Source organism: Euleptes europaea, chromosome 11, assembly GCF_029931775.1.
Source record: "Euleptes europaea isolate rEulEur1 chromosome 11, rEulEur1.hap1, whole genome shotgun sequence".
Lineage (NCBI taxonomy): Eukaryota > Metazoa > Chordata > Lepidosauria > Squamata > Sphaerodactylidae > Euleptes > Euleptes europaea.
In genome coordinates this window covers 56,422,555-56,437,956 of record NC_079322.1, presented here as the reverse complement: position 1 = coordinate 56,437,956, position 15,402 = coordinate 56,422,555, and the positions used below count along the sequence as shown (strand labels likewise).

General features: G+C 39.6%; 1 protein-coding gene across 1 annotated transcript in view; it reads right to left on the bottom strand.

Moving 5' to 3' along the window:
- Positions 1–15,402, bottom strand: part of MALRD1 (MAM and LDL receptor class A domain containing 1) — a 284,449-nt gene that overhangs the window by 169,252 nt on the left and 99,795 nt on the right. Inside the window, 3 exon segments of the mRNA XM_056857102.1 lie at positions 7,479–7,692; positions 8,338–8,448; positions 13,462–13,618. Of these exon segments, the coding sequence (XP_056713080.1) occupies positions 7,479–7,692; positions 8,338–8,448; positions 13,462–13,618 (482 nt within the window).

Below are 15,402 nucleotides of genomic sequence, written 5' to 3'. Positions count from 1 at the left end.
CATTCAATACTCAGACTGTATGCAAGTCAAAATGAACAAGTATAACAGGAAAAAATGGGTAGATATTGGTATATATACATCCTTACAGTATTTCTAGAGAAAAACAGAATGCTTCAATATTAAAGCTGACCTTTTACATTTTCAGTACAGATATTTCAAAGATGCAATTTGATTCTTCTAAGGAGCCAAACTGAAGTATTTTGACGATGCAATATATGTTTACTAACAAATGAACTGTGGAACTTATAAACTGTTCTCCACCCTTTCACTAGGGTTCCCTAAAAGACTGCCCATTGAGTTGTCAGAGTTTTGGCAACCCTACCCTGGCTTAAAACTCGGCACACCATATAGCAATGTATCACTTTTCCTTGAGCACATAACAACCTGTGCTGAGAAAGGCAGTATAAGGGCTACAATGATGCAGTATAGGGGTTACAGTGATGGTGTCCAGCACTATGGGGGTTCTCCTCCCCCAGTTCCTTAGGTCCAGCCAGCGTGGGTGCCATCCCCCACCCCAGATATCTTACGTTTCTCACTAATCTACCTTAAACACCTAGCCGACACGAATTTTGCCAAAACCCTAGTTAGGACTGAACCAATCCCAACATGGATCAGATCTGTTCAATAATCACACAAAAGCAATATGAAGCAGGTGAAAGAAAGACTCTTCTCTGAGTCAACGAAGTGTTACTTGTTATATTAAAGAATACTTACATGGATCTGATGGTGAACTTAATATTTAAACCATCAGCGAGGACATAGATGTAATTATTGAAATTACCTGTGAAAGTAGTTACTTGGTCTTACATGGGAACCTCAGTACCAAAAGAGATAATTAAACAGAGCAAAAGACTGCAGAAGTAGTTATGGTCTTTTATATTCTGCGACTATGATGATTTGCAGTTTACAGCTAGGGAAATTTAAACTATATACCGAAGTATTCTGATCACTAGCAAAATTAATAATGAAAATCCTTTGAAGAACTGCAGATGGCAAATTAATGTCCCAGGTTTGTTTAAAAAAATTAGATGGTTCTTCCAAACAAAACAAGGCAAGGCCATAGAGGAAATAATAGCCAACAGTTGTTTGAAGGAACTTCATATAGCAACATTACTGATACTGAATACTAATGTCATTGAGAGAAGGGATGATTCGAATATAATATTAGTGATCCCATTTAGAACACACAATTGGCATAAACGTACTCCGCTTTGGGGCAGAGGCTATCCTAGAAAGACAAGCCACAGTTTTTCCTATATCAGGCTCAAATCCACTTAAGGAGGCATCTCTTTTGGAAGATGATTTTTTTCTGTCAAACGAGTTCAGCAGATGTGGAAGGAAAAAGAGAAAGCTGCAGAGAAGCAGTGGAGAATCTACTTGCACAAAACACTTGCAATACAGTTGGGAACAATGATGAGCAGCATTTAAAAAAACATTTTCAAGTATATGAATTTGCTGCTCGCAATTTGCAATCAAACTGCCATCCAAAACAAAAAAAGAGGCATTCACTCAACTACTGGCTGAGAGACATGGGAACAATAGATACTAGCATGCTTAACCAAGAACTATCCAAAAATACCCAAGGCAAAACTAACAGTGCAATCCTATGAAGAGTCATTCCATTCTGAGTCTGTTGTAACCAACAGCCTTTTATTCGGGTAAGTCTGCATAGGATTGCACAGTTCAATCAATCAAGTTTTATTGCAATACAATATCAGCTCTGAAAAAATCAAAGTTGGGTTTAAAATAATAAAATAAAATAAGTTGATGATTCTGGGAAGGATGATTTGAAGAGGAGGAGGAAAGATCTTCTATGGGAAAAGGTTTTCAATTAGATGTTTACAAATCCCACTAGACCGGAGGCAAAATTTGTCTACTTGAATGGTTATCTCCTGAGAGGAGTCTGCTAAGAGAAGGGAGGATTGTACAGTTAAACCAGTGAAATAAATAACAAAGACTTGTCTATTTGTCTTTACAGCCTAGTTCCTCCTAGATCCTAGTTCAGCAATTGGTTACCTTATGAAGCAGTATCCATCTTGCTGAACTATAGTCCTGCAAAAGTGTTTGAAGTAAAGTTCTAGCATTAAGTATCATGTTATAAAACACTGCTGAAAAGTGCACTAAACTGGAAGATAATCGGTGCTAAAGTTAACGGTACAACCTATAACAAACAAGAAGAAATTGAAAAAATATTTGTTGATTACTATAAGCAATTATATGAAAAGGATGATTTGCAAGAACATGGGTTATTTATCAAATGCACAACTACCCAAGTTATTACCAGAGGAACAAGAGAGTCTTAATCAGAAGATAACAACACAAGAAATAGTTGATGCTATTCACAATTTGAAAACAGACAAGGCACCAGGTCCAGATGGGATCACACCACAATTTTACAAACTCTTTGAACAACAACTAACACCGGTATTACTTTCTTTGTATAATGAGGTAATCGAACAGGGAAAGATTCCACTGTCCTGGCAAGAAGCGCATATATCTTTGATACCAAAAGAAGGTTCCGATCAATATCTTCCCCAAGCATACAGACCAATCTCCTTGTTGAACATTGATTACAAAATTTTTGTTTCTATAATCACTAAAAGATTTCAACATCACATTACTAAACTGGTCCACCCAGACCAAACTGGTTTCATTCCAAAGAGACTTATGAAAGACAATGTACGACTGATCCTCAGCGCAATCAAATATACGAAGTCGAAATCATTAAAAACCGCTATGATTTTTCTAGACGCAGAAAAAGCATTTGACAACGTTTCCTGGCATTTTATTTCAAAAACATTACAACAAATGAACTGCGGAGACACCTTTCTTACTATTTTCAACATACTATATTCGACTCAAAAGGCACGCCTTTTAATAAACGGTTGTCTTTCAACAGAATTCAATATTACAAAAGGTACAAGGCAAGGTTGCCCACTTTCACCATTTCTTTTTGACCTATCGATGGAGGTTCTTGCGAACTACATAAGAAATGATCCGAAAATTAAAGGCATCACAGTAGGAAACGAAGAGCATAAAACTAAAAGTTATGCAGACGACGTTGTACTAATTTGTCAAAACCCTGAACAAACTCTTCCACAGGTATATCATCATATAACGGAATTCGCAAAGTATTCCGGTTACAAATTGAACAAAACAAAGACAAAAATCTTGACCTTTAACACTACAACTAACGAAGACAATCATATTAAACGAATCACCGGATGCCAAATAACAAAGGATTAAATTAAATACTTGGGAGTTAGAATATCTTCACAGAACAAGACACTTTTAAAGCTGAATTATTTGAAAACTTGGGGAGAAATAGAGAAAGACATGAATTTATGGTCTAAGATGAATATTTCATGGTTAGGAAGGATTTCGGTGGTGAAGATGAACGTACTTCCGAGATTAAATTTTTTATTTCAATTTCTTCCGATTGAAATACCGGACAAAACAATAGAAAATTGGCAAAAGCAAATTAACCGGTTTGTGTGGAATGCGAAAAAGCCGAGAATCAGATTCAAAGTTTTACAAGATGAAAAGAAGAGAGGAGGGCTGGCATTACCCAATCTCAAATTATACTACCATGCTGCTTGCTTAACTTCGATTGCAGAATGGATAAAATATCCAAGAAATAGACATCTTATTTTAGAACGAACGGATTTAGGACAAGGATTCCACAAAGTTTTGTGGGACCCTACAACGATAATCAAAAAGGATAAAATATCAGAAGACTGCGATATTAAGCAAGCGATATTAAAAGTATGGAAAAAGTACAAAAAAAGGATAAGTCCTTTCCCACCATTTATAATGTCTCCGATTGAAGCCTATCACGACAATGTTAGATTGAAACCGGGTGTCCACTTTACCTACAAAGATATGACCCATACAAATACCCATATGACCCATACCTACAAAGATAACCCACAGGAGAAATTAAAAGTCAAGTTAAACTTCAAGAAAATTTTCAAAAATTGAACTGGCTGACCTACTCTCAACTGACATCTAATTTACAAAAAGATTGTTTGTATCCTCAGCCATTTCGAGAACTGACAGAATTTGAACAGATCATATCTAAGAATGATTCTCATTTATTAGGAAAAATCTACAAACTCCTTTTGAAATATGATACAGAAGAAGAACAAGTCAAAATTAACATGATAAAGTGGATGCAAAACTTTGGTGAAATGATTAATATGGAATCCTGGGAAAAACTATGTACCTCTGAACTTAAATATACTGTGTCTCAAGAAGTAAAAGAAAATTGGTATAAAACATTTTATAGATGGTACTTGACTCCAAATATGATTTCTCAGATGTCCTCCACCGGGAAAAAAGGTGTCTGCTGGAAATGTCAAGATACAGATGGTTCTTATTTTCATGTCTGGTGGACTTGCCCCAAACTGCAGACGTATTGGAAAAAGATCCACCGGGAACTTCAGATGATAATGAAAACGAAGATAACATTTGACCCCAAATACTATCTTCTTAGTATGGTACCACAAAACATCCCTTTGAAATTTCACGATGTTTTCAAGTACGCTACAACAGCTGCCAGAACGGTTCTAGCAAGAACTTGGAAACAAATGCACATACTAGAAATAGAGGAATGGAAAGAAAAAATGTTGGACTACGCTACCATGGCTAAATTGACTTTTGTTTTAAACCCAAAGTCTAACGAATCTATAGAACAATTTGATGAAAAATGGGAGTCATTTTACACTTACATGAATTCCAGTTACGTAAACTAAGAAGATCAGCATGACTGTTTATTAAAAAACTACAAAGGTTTTATATGTTATATTATATATTACATACTACGTTATCTTTTTAAAGGGAAACTGAATGTCAAGTAAACGATCTTAACATTGTAAAATGTATATTCTTGTTTTGACATAGTGCTTTACAAATGATTAATATTTTGAACACGATGAGTTAATTTTTAATGGAAATTGTTATATTATATTGTTTCCTTTTTTTTTAACTTAATGTCTTACCCTTTCCCTATTTTTCCTTCTGTATCCCCCAATTATATATATATATATATAAAAAAAGTGCACTAAACTACAACTGCAGCCACCACCAGTGCCAATCAGTTCTTATCACTTTTTTAAAAGGATTCAGGGCATTCAGCTCATGCACATGAGAACCTCTCTATATATATGCCAAATGACTGTGTCCAAAGTTCAGAATTTGCCTTCAAAAAAAACCTCCATTCAATCACTAGACATCCATCCTAGCTTGTCTGGTTTTGGCTTTATCAGTTTCATAAATCTCAGGAAAGATTTTCATTTAAGATACAGTATAGGCTATGCTTTCATTTTAATATGAGAAATCTGTTCAAGGACCAATACTTCCTGTTGGAAGGGCACAACTCTAGTGGCTGGATCAGTGTGTGAGCAGGTCATTCCTCCGCAGGGTTTGTTCTCAAGAAGGTGATAATAAATCATTGCAGCAAGGCTATCATTTTGAACACTTTGAACAAAAGGTATTCCTCTTGGAAACAAGGCAAGCATAACAAACTGGTAATCTGATGTTAGAAAAAGACCTGACTTCAACATTTAGCTATATTCTAAATCTAATTAAAATGTTGTCTGCAGAGGAATTGTTTCACTCTGTCGTCGTTTTTGCGTACACAGGAGTTCGTATTATCACCCAGATAAATTAATGGAGCATATGAGGGCCAATCTGGACACTCTGCAGCTGTAGATTACAAGTAACTGCATTGTGGTTACTTTTACTACAAAGAAGTGGCCCCAAGTATCTCCTAAAAGAATGCATGTCAATACCTGGTGATGTTTACTGAATAATACACAACAGCTGAGTAGTTTGTGCATCACAAATAATCACAAAGAGAAGAAGGCTAACAACATTTACAGAACACACTTGCCCTATATTTTCAGGAAAGTAATTCCTGTATCTCTAAAATGTTTTGACATCATTTTGTTGTGTTGCTCTTTCTCTCACAGCCATAAATAGAGCAGCATTAAATTGCAATTTGTTGGGTAAGCAAACGATTGACAGTAATGTGTATCCTTTGCGTACCCTTTTGGCCTGAAGATAATCTGTCTGTACAGGGTTCTGCCTGTGACCTCTGCCACTTTATCATCCATTCTTCCGCTACAATGCTGAAAGTGGAGGAACACCCTAGAGCCATAGTTATTTCCGTGCAATCTTATCTTCTAAAAGTTGCTTTAAAATATACATGAGTCAAAGCCCCTTTGCTCATTAGAATCTTGGCCACAGGGGTGAAAGGCAGATGTAGGAATGTACAATTGAATGTCTCTTTGAACTAAATGTAAGCAGCCTGTGATCAATTTTAATGTGCAATAAATACCTCATTAGCATGCTTCTGCCCATAGTAAATTCCTATGAACACAAAATCTCTCTCTCTCTCTCTCTCTCCCTCCCTCCCTCCCTCCCTTCCTCCCTTCCTTCCTTTGGGATGCCTCCCCCGGTGCTGTTCAGCCAGTCAGCAGGAGCCTAGCTCCCATACTGTCAGCAGTGTGATGGAGTCACTTCTGAGGCTCACCGGAAGTGATATCATCACATCACCAACAACGGGGAGATGCTCTGGTATTGGGGGGAAAACTCTACAGTAAAAATGGCTTCTAATTAGGAGTCACCCACACAGTTACTCTCACACAATCATTCACTCTTTTGACTGAGTGTTGCTTCATATGTGTTCTGCATAATAATAAACTCTCTGGTCCTTCCTGTTTTGTATATACACGACACATTCCTCCTTGCCCTTTCTCTAGTTATACTAATGTGTGCATATCAGGGTTGCCAGCTCCAGGTTGGGAAATACCTGGAGATTTTGGGGGTGGAGCCTGAGGAGGGCGGGGTTTAGAGAGGGGAGGGGCATCAGTGGGGTATAATGCCATAGAGTCTGCCTTCCAGAGCAGTCATTTTCTCCAGGTGAATTGATCTCTGTTGCCTGGTGATCAGTTGTAATCCCAGAAGATCTCCAGCCACCAGCTGGAGGCTGGCTGCCCTAGTGCATATGCATATATCATTGTTAACTGAGAACAATTCTTCATGCTGAGGATCGTGAAAGCTTCTGACACAAAAAAACGTGTTAGTCTTTAAGGTGCCACAAGATTCTTTGTTATTTTGGCTGCAACCCCTTTGGAATTTATCATAAACACAGATCAGTATCCCATGTCACCCATAAACATGCACTGAAAAAGTGGAGGGGAAAGCTCAGAAGTTCAAGCTACAGCCTTCTTTGTCTTACAAACACATTTACACAGATGAGGCAAGTGTGCCTGGAATTTTGGCATTCAAACAAAGGTTGCCTGGTTGGCCTTCATACTTTACCTCATGTGCATGTTTGTGAGAAAGTGACAAAATGTGTGAGATTCCAAGATAAGAAACTTAATATATGCTTTTTACTTCTATTTCCAATGAACATACAGCAGTAAAACTATGTTAAGATGCAGTCTGTTAATGTAACAAACCATCATACTCACTGCAAATGCTTTGGCTCTCATCTGAGTTATCTGCACAGTCATTCACAAAATCACAAAGATTATCTTTTGGGATGCAGTATTTGTTGGCACAGGTAAATTCATCAGAAACACAAGGTTTGACTGGGATCTGCAGAGGAGAACAGTCCTCAAAGGAAATATCATCCACTGCCACATCTCCCACATAACTGATGCCTCGTCTGGCCCTGAAGACAACCTGTGAAAATGGAGATCAGGAATCTTAGTCATTCATCTAGGACGGTGAGGTGCATCACAGAGAATTAGATTACCTTAATTCTTATCAATGTAAGCAAAAGTATTATAATACAACAATGAACTTGAAGTATTATCTTGTATTGTGGTGCACGTGGTACTGGTGAGTACATCACATGAGGAAAGAAAAGTGAAATAAAGTGGACAACTTCACAAACTAGATCTTTAAACCTTCTTGACTCTCTTAGCTACAAATGCCTTGGTGATGACTTCCTCTGTCTTTCCACCTTGGGTTTCCCCCCACTGTAGAACAATGATAATTGTGCCATGTGAGGTTCTTCTCTGTTCATAAAACAGCCCGTCAGCTAACCAACTTTAAATTTCACTGATTTAACGCTGACTTAATTCTTTGTGAACAAAGAAGCCTTGCATGCTGCACAATTACCATTGTTTTGGAATGGGAAAAAACAAGGTAGAAAGACTGGGGCATTTGTCACATAAGACATTTGTGGCTTTAAGAAGTCAAGGAGATTTAAAGATCAGCTGCTAAACAGTAGTTTTTCACTGGGTCTGGCATTATGAGATACCAACAAGGTTTTGAATTGCCAAAACCACTTTAAGTGAGGGAATAAAACAAAATTGTGCATACCTGGAAATAAGAAAGAATGCCTAAGAACACTTCAGCTCTGTTCCACTGGGGACCCTGGGGACCACTCTGAGCCCACATTTCCGAAGTCACATTTCCTACTTTGCTGAGCACCTAGAAAGCAAATAACCTTTCATGTGAAAATGTACATTTTGAATAGCAACTGAGGTTTTGCAAATCACAAATACTGTCTTTTTAATGAACTACTTCAAATTAGCTTATTTCATTTTCAAATTGGGGAAATTTTTTATCTAAAAACAAATCCCACAAATTTTTGTGCATGGGATATGCCATTGTTGGAAGTCATACAATCTTTTCTTCTAGGATGATGACTTCTTAACTCATGCCAGCTTCTGCCTCATCACGTGCAGAGGTTAGCCCAACCCCATCCATTAGTGGCACAGAGGTCTCTGGGGTAAGAATTCCACACAATTGCAGGATGTGTCTGAATACAGAGCCATAGGGGCAGGGGCAGTTTTGTGGGTCCTTCCCTTGCTCTTCCAGTCATCCTTGGCCTCACCCACTTAGGTACATACCATGACGGCAAAGTATCTTGCCATGTGGTAGTGGCTCCTTTTTGCATATGTGAATGGAATCTCCATTCAAAGTTAACATGAATTTAAAGAGTGTGTATCCTGGGAAGATGTGTGCCTTTATTGGTTCTTCATTCAATCTGGTCTAAGTGATCATTGCAAAAAAAAAAATAAGGAAGTTGTTACCACAGGTGGGTAGAGTTTGTAGAAAAATGCAATAAGTGGTCATTAACCCATGGTAGTCTGTAAAGTGGCATAGCTGAATAACTGCAATTCCTTATTCATGTAGATATGACTGTAACACAGGGAAAGGATAGTCACTCTGGTGTAAAAACGTTTGAGTTTTTACTGGGTAATCAAGTCTTTATAATTCCTATTTCCATTGGTTTGAATAGCAAGCAATGAAACTGGCCCTGAATTCATATCGGTTTATGCTAAAAATTGAAGTAAAGAAATCTTAGTTCTGTTACTATAGTTGTATTCTTTTTTCAGAACTAATTTTATTTTAGCAGTTCATTCAAATGTCCAGCTGTTTGCATAACAAAATTTTCCAGTCAAATCTTGTAATTCTAAGCAGGACTACTAGAAATTAGTTCCACGTTATTCAGTGGGGCTTACTCCCAGGGAAGTGTCTTTAGGATTACAACCCTTGTTTAGTGTGACATGCAGAAGGTGAATGAGGTGCCCTCCTAGCTTCCTGCCTGAGTGAATATTCATTGAATTGTGACAGGCCCTTCCCAGGAGCCAACTTTCTAAAACGAGCTTCACTGAAGCTAAAAAGTGTCTGAACTGAATCAAACTGACAACATCCAGAGACCTGAGTATAGTGATGTATGTCAAATCATGCTTCTAGACAGCACTGACAGAACTATACATCACCAGCCTTCTGAAATGCTTTTCCTCTCCAAGATGTATCACCAACAGTAATGATCCTCAATCTTGGCTGCGGGACAATCTGGAGGTTTTTCATTTTAATGGAAGAGATGGCACATTTTTTTACAAATGATATTGTCTCCCAGTTGCATAAGTGACAGAATAAAACCACCATTCCCCTTGAATGGAAAAGTTTTCTTATCATATAAAACTACAGTGGAAACACAAAAAGTTTCCTTGATGCATACTTACATCATATTTACAAATTACAGTAGGTGTTTTAGGCAAAGGTTTTGCCATTTTCTTGCTGTATAGTATTTGTGCAGCTGGTTACTGTACTGTGGATAAAGTTAGGGCTGTCAATTCGGTTCGGTCCGAACTGAAAATCAACCGAATTTCCCCTGATTCGGTGATTTTCAGTTCGGACGGATCCGAACTCAACTCTGGCGGGCAACGGGGGGGGGCGAATTCAGCGAGTTCGGGAGTTCGTGAATAAATTCGGCCAATTCGGCCCCCCCTTCAGGGCAGCCCGCTGAAAGGCACGGGCTGCCCTTTAAACTGATCTGCGCCTCCCAGCTGGGAGGCTCAGATCAGTTTAAAGGCAGCCCGCCTCCCTTCAGCGGGCTCCGCTGAAGGGGGGCGGGCTGCCTTTAAACTGATCTGCGCCTCCCGCCCGGGAGGCGCAGATGAGTTTAAAGGGCAGCCGCGCCTCTCCAGCGGGCTCCGCTGGAGAGGCGCGGCTGTCATTTAAAGTCATCTGCGCCTCCCGGGCGGGAGGCGCAGATGAGTTTAAAGGGCAGCCGCGCCTCTCCAGCGGGTTCCGCTGGAGAGGCGCGGCTGTCATTTAAAGTCATCTGCGCCTCCCGGGCGGGAGGCGCAGATGAGTTTAAAGGGCAGCCGCGCCTCTCCAGCGGGCTCCGCTGGAGAGGCACGGCTGTCATTTAAAGTCATCTGCGCCTCCCGGGCGGGAGGCGCAGATGAGTTTAAAGGGCAGCCGCGCCTCTCCAGCGGGCTCCGCTGGAGAGGCGTGGCTGTCATTTAAAGTCATCTGCGCCTCCCGCCCGGGAGGCTCAGATGAGTTTAAATGACAGCCCGCGCCTCTCCAGCGGAGCCCGCTGAAGGGGGGCGGGCTGCCCTTTAAACTGATCTGCGCCTCCCAGCTGGGAGGCTCAGATCAGTTTAAAGGGCCCCCGCGCGCCTTCAGGGAATCCCTGAAGGCGCGCTTTGGCCGAATTTTCCCCCGAACTCCGGATCCCCCCGAATTACCGGGGATCCGAAGCGGGGGAGTTCAGACTTCGGACCGTACCGACCCCACAAGGGTCAAATTCGGCCGAATCCGAACTGTACCGAATTTTTTTTTTTGACAGCCCTAGATAAAGTAAGAAGCAAGTGAATATCTTTAAGATGAGAATCACTTGTTTCTTCAGTGATATTTTGGCCAAAGACACCTTAAAATTGAAGCCACTTGTAAGTTACTTCAATCAACATTTGCCTTAGTAATAATGATAATAGTGGCATCAAAAAACTATGGCATTGCGGGAATCACCAGTTGCATCCATGGAGTAATCAGTTCACATGGATCTCTATGTGAACGTATTCACTCTCTGAGCCTATCAAGGTGTACCCAGTTGAACGCTTTTGTACTGTGCCAAAAGGTCCTTAGTGTGCCAGTTTAGAAGGCTCTCTATTTTCAGACTGTCATCCTTTGACATCAGAGATGTCTCATCACACAGAGATGTCTCATCTTAAGCAGTTTTCATTGTCAAGCTAAAATATTTTCCACGAAAGCACTTTAACTTACATGAGTTTGTCTTAAATCAAAACATTTCAGTTCAGCTAGGTTTTAGATCAGTGCTTTAACCTTTTTACTGTAAAACAACTTTTCTTTCAGGTGTGAAATGCTCTTTAATATTTCATACATATTATTATGAAGAAATTACTCTTCCAGATTTATTGAAACAAATTTCATATTCAGTGTTAACAACCAATTATTTCTGCTTAATACACACTCCTTTCAGAATCTAAATAAACTTTGTGATAGCACAGTGTAATGCAAATTAAGCTGGTTATTTACATGTAATTTGAGGGATATTAATAGTCATTGGTTTCTGAAATTTATTCTCCCATTTTACTCTCACAACAAGAGATTGCAACATTCATCAAAAACTCTGTTTTTACTTCTCATGTGTTTTATATCATGGCTATTTCCCCTGTAGCATATTTTCCTTGCATCACAAAATCAACGGTTAACAGTGCTATCTTAAACAGAGTTACACCCTTCTAAGTCCACTGAAGACAATGGTCTTAGAAGACTGTAACTCAGCTGCAATTCCTTTAGAAATGGAATATTTTTAATAAATAGAGTCCAAAATTATCTCACTCTGCCCAACAAAATAGTTCTGTATGACATTTCATGATGATAATGATGATAAATGCCATCAAGTCACAGTCGACATATGGGGACCCCTCATGGGGCTTTCAAGGCAAGAGTCATTCAGAGGTGGTTTGCCATTGCCTGTCTCTGGAGTTCTTTGGCAGGAGGTCTGAACCTTTTTAGCTTCTGAGATCTGATGAGATCAGGCTAGCCTGGGCCATCTAGATAAGGGTGTAAGACATTTGTATAGCCCAAAACAGTTAAACATTTCCAGTCCCAACCCCATCAATGACTTTGAGACAGAGATTGCAGTATGAATTTATACAAATGTTCATCCAGCCCATATAGAATGAATGGGTCTGTACTGGATGTCCAATGTTTGAGTGTACATTGCAATCCAGATGTGCATTCAAATGAATATCTGCATCCATTCTGCATGCATTATTCTCAGTCCAGCCCAACCATCCACATTTATTTATTTACTTCCTTTATACCCCATTTTTCTTCCCGATGGGGGCCCACAGTGTCTTATATCATCTCCCTCTCCTCCATTTTATTCTCTCAAAGTCACTCAGCAGGCTTCCATTGCAGAATGGGGAGTCAAACCTGGGTCTCCCAGACCCTAGCCCAATACTACACAACTTATGAATACGTTATTTCCCTTGACAGATTTTGGCAAATCAACCTTTTTTATATGAAGAAAAAACTGCAAACATTGAAATCAGGCAGTCTCATGAAAGCCATTGAAAGAATTTCTCTGTGTGCTTCTCCAGTCACAGCATGGAACTTAAGAAGAATCCTGCTGGATCAGACCAGTTGTTTTTATAGTTCAGCATTCTCTTTCCTACGGTGGCTGATCAGACACCTCCAGAAAGCCCAGGAGCAGGGTATAAAGTCATCCCTTGCTCTTAGCCCCACCCCGCCTACACTATTTAGAAGTAAACTGCATCTGAACACGGTTAATAGCTGCTCTTTCACCCTCTCCTTCCCCATTAGGGTTGCCAACCTCCAGGTAGCAGCTGGAGATCTCCTGCTATTAAAACTGATCACCAGCCGATAAAGATCAGTTCACCTGGAGAACATGGCTGCTTTAGCAATTGGAATCTATGGCGTTGAAGTCCCTCCCCTCCCCAAACCCCGCCCTCCTCAGGCTCCACCCCAAAAATCTCCAGGTATTTCCCAACCTGGAGCCGGCAACCCTGTTCCCCATCTTAGTCAATGGACCATAATAGAGAAGTTAGTCTTTTGGTTTTGTGCTTAAATCAGTGCTATTAGTCCATCTTACTTAAAACCTAATGCAAAGTGTGAATGCCCTTTCAGAAATTCATGCAAAGTGTCTTTCAGTACCTGCAATGAACCCACTGTTGCCCCATTCATATAGTTCCAAAAAACCATCTTGCACTTGGGCCCAGTCAAAGAAATTACAGGTGTGATCAGGTCAGCTGTGTGTCTAAATTCTCCATTCGAGCTGTCGGCATAGAGATACCAGCCTTCCTCAGTAGCCCTATGGAGACAGAAATTGAAAACACATCAAACACATTAAATGATTTATATACCAAGAGCATGATGAAAGCAGAATAATTTAAAATACATAAAAAATAAATAATTCTCTGAATTAAAATGCTTTAACCAACAACATTATTGAAAAGTAGCATTTTTGTATAGATTAATACTAGACAGCAAAAAAATAAAAAAGACTGATGCTGAACTTGTGCTTTTCAGTCTTAAATAATAATCTTAAATAAAGCTATACAGCTATGGTTGAGGCCAGCTTACGATTGCCAGGGCTCTTTTTACCACTGGAGGGAGGTTTTTGGGGTGCAGCCTAAGGAGAGTGGGGTTTGGGGAGGGGAGGGACTTCAATGCTTTAGTCCAGTTGCCAAAGTGGCCATTTTCTCCAGGTGAACTGATCTCTCTCTGCTGGAGATCAGTTGTAATAGCAGGTGGAGGTTGGCAACCCTAGGCCAGCTACGGTTTCTTTTTCCAATCACATGCTGGCCTCCCTACCCTGCCCTACCCCTCTCTTGAAATTATTATCTTATGGGGGTTGGAATATGGAAGGCCTTACTGGGGCAGATATGTCGCAAATTATTGTGGACCATCTGATATATGATATATGTTATCTATTGATTTATGGGGCAGGTTTTATCATGGTTTTATTGATTTTACTGTGTTTTATGCACAATTTGTACTTGTGTGAGCCACCCTGAGCCTGGCTTTATTGCTGGGGAGGGAGGGATATAAGTTTAATAAAATAAATTAATACTCCAATTCTATAAAGAAGCATGGCTGCAGTGATTCAGCAAATGGCTCGTGCCATCACAATTCTCATAGCATCCTCTCTGATGAAAGTGCCAAGGAAAGTTTATCCCACTAGCCTGCATTTTAGTTCTAATGGCAGTTCAGAGATTACTGCTATATATCAGATGCACATATGCTAGCCAAAAGGATTTTAGGATAGAATGTGAGGGTGTTGAAGGTTACACAATCACAGCTGCTTAAAAGAATGCACATGTTTTATCTTAGACCGGGAGATAAATTTCAAGTAATGTCTTGGGTAATTGTTGCCTAATTCTAATAAAAGCCACAGGTAGTAAAAATTTGATCTATACTTATACAATAATAAGAATCATAATAGCCTTGGGACCTACTAAAACTAAGGATGGTTATTGCCAAGAGACAATAAGAATCATAATACCTTCTCACTTTCTTAAAGCAAGTACTATGACCACAAGAGGAGTAATTAATCATGCAGTCCAGTTCTGCTCTATAGGCAAATCTATTTTCTTTAGCTGTCGTATAATTCTGAGACCCAATTTCATGATGAAGCCAATATGAGCTACCTTTTTGGGTTGCATTTGATTACACCAGGCACATCTTATGATTGATCTAATATATTTCCAAGATACGTCAAGGTCAGGATAAGAATTCTGAATAATCTAAAAGAAAATTGAATACCGAATTTTAATCTAGTGACACATTTGAGCATTCACAAAACTGATTTAAATGTCAAAATTGAGGGGGAATGTGAGTGAAAGACAGCTTCACTGCATAAAAATAATCATCTGAACAATGGTCTGACAAGGTACCAAAGATGGTTAGGGACAGAAAACTGAAATGCAGATTCTTACTTCTCGCCAAACTCCATTGTGCTTTGGCATCTTATAACTGTTGAGTTTATGGGGGACTTTTAACATTCTTGTGAGGTGAGGACTTTTAACATTCTTACAAGTTTCAACATTCTCAGAATGGGCAGAAGTAGCAAAAACCACTCAGCTCCAACCCCTG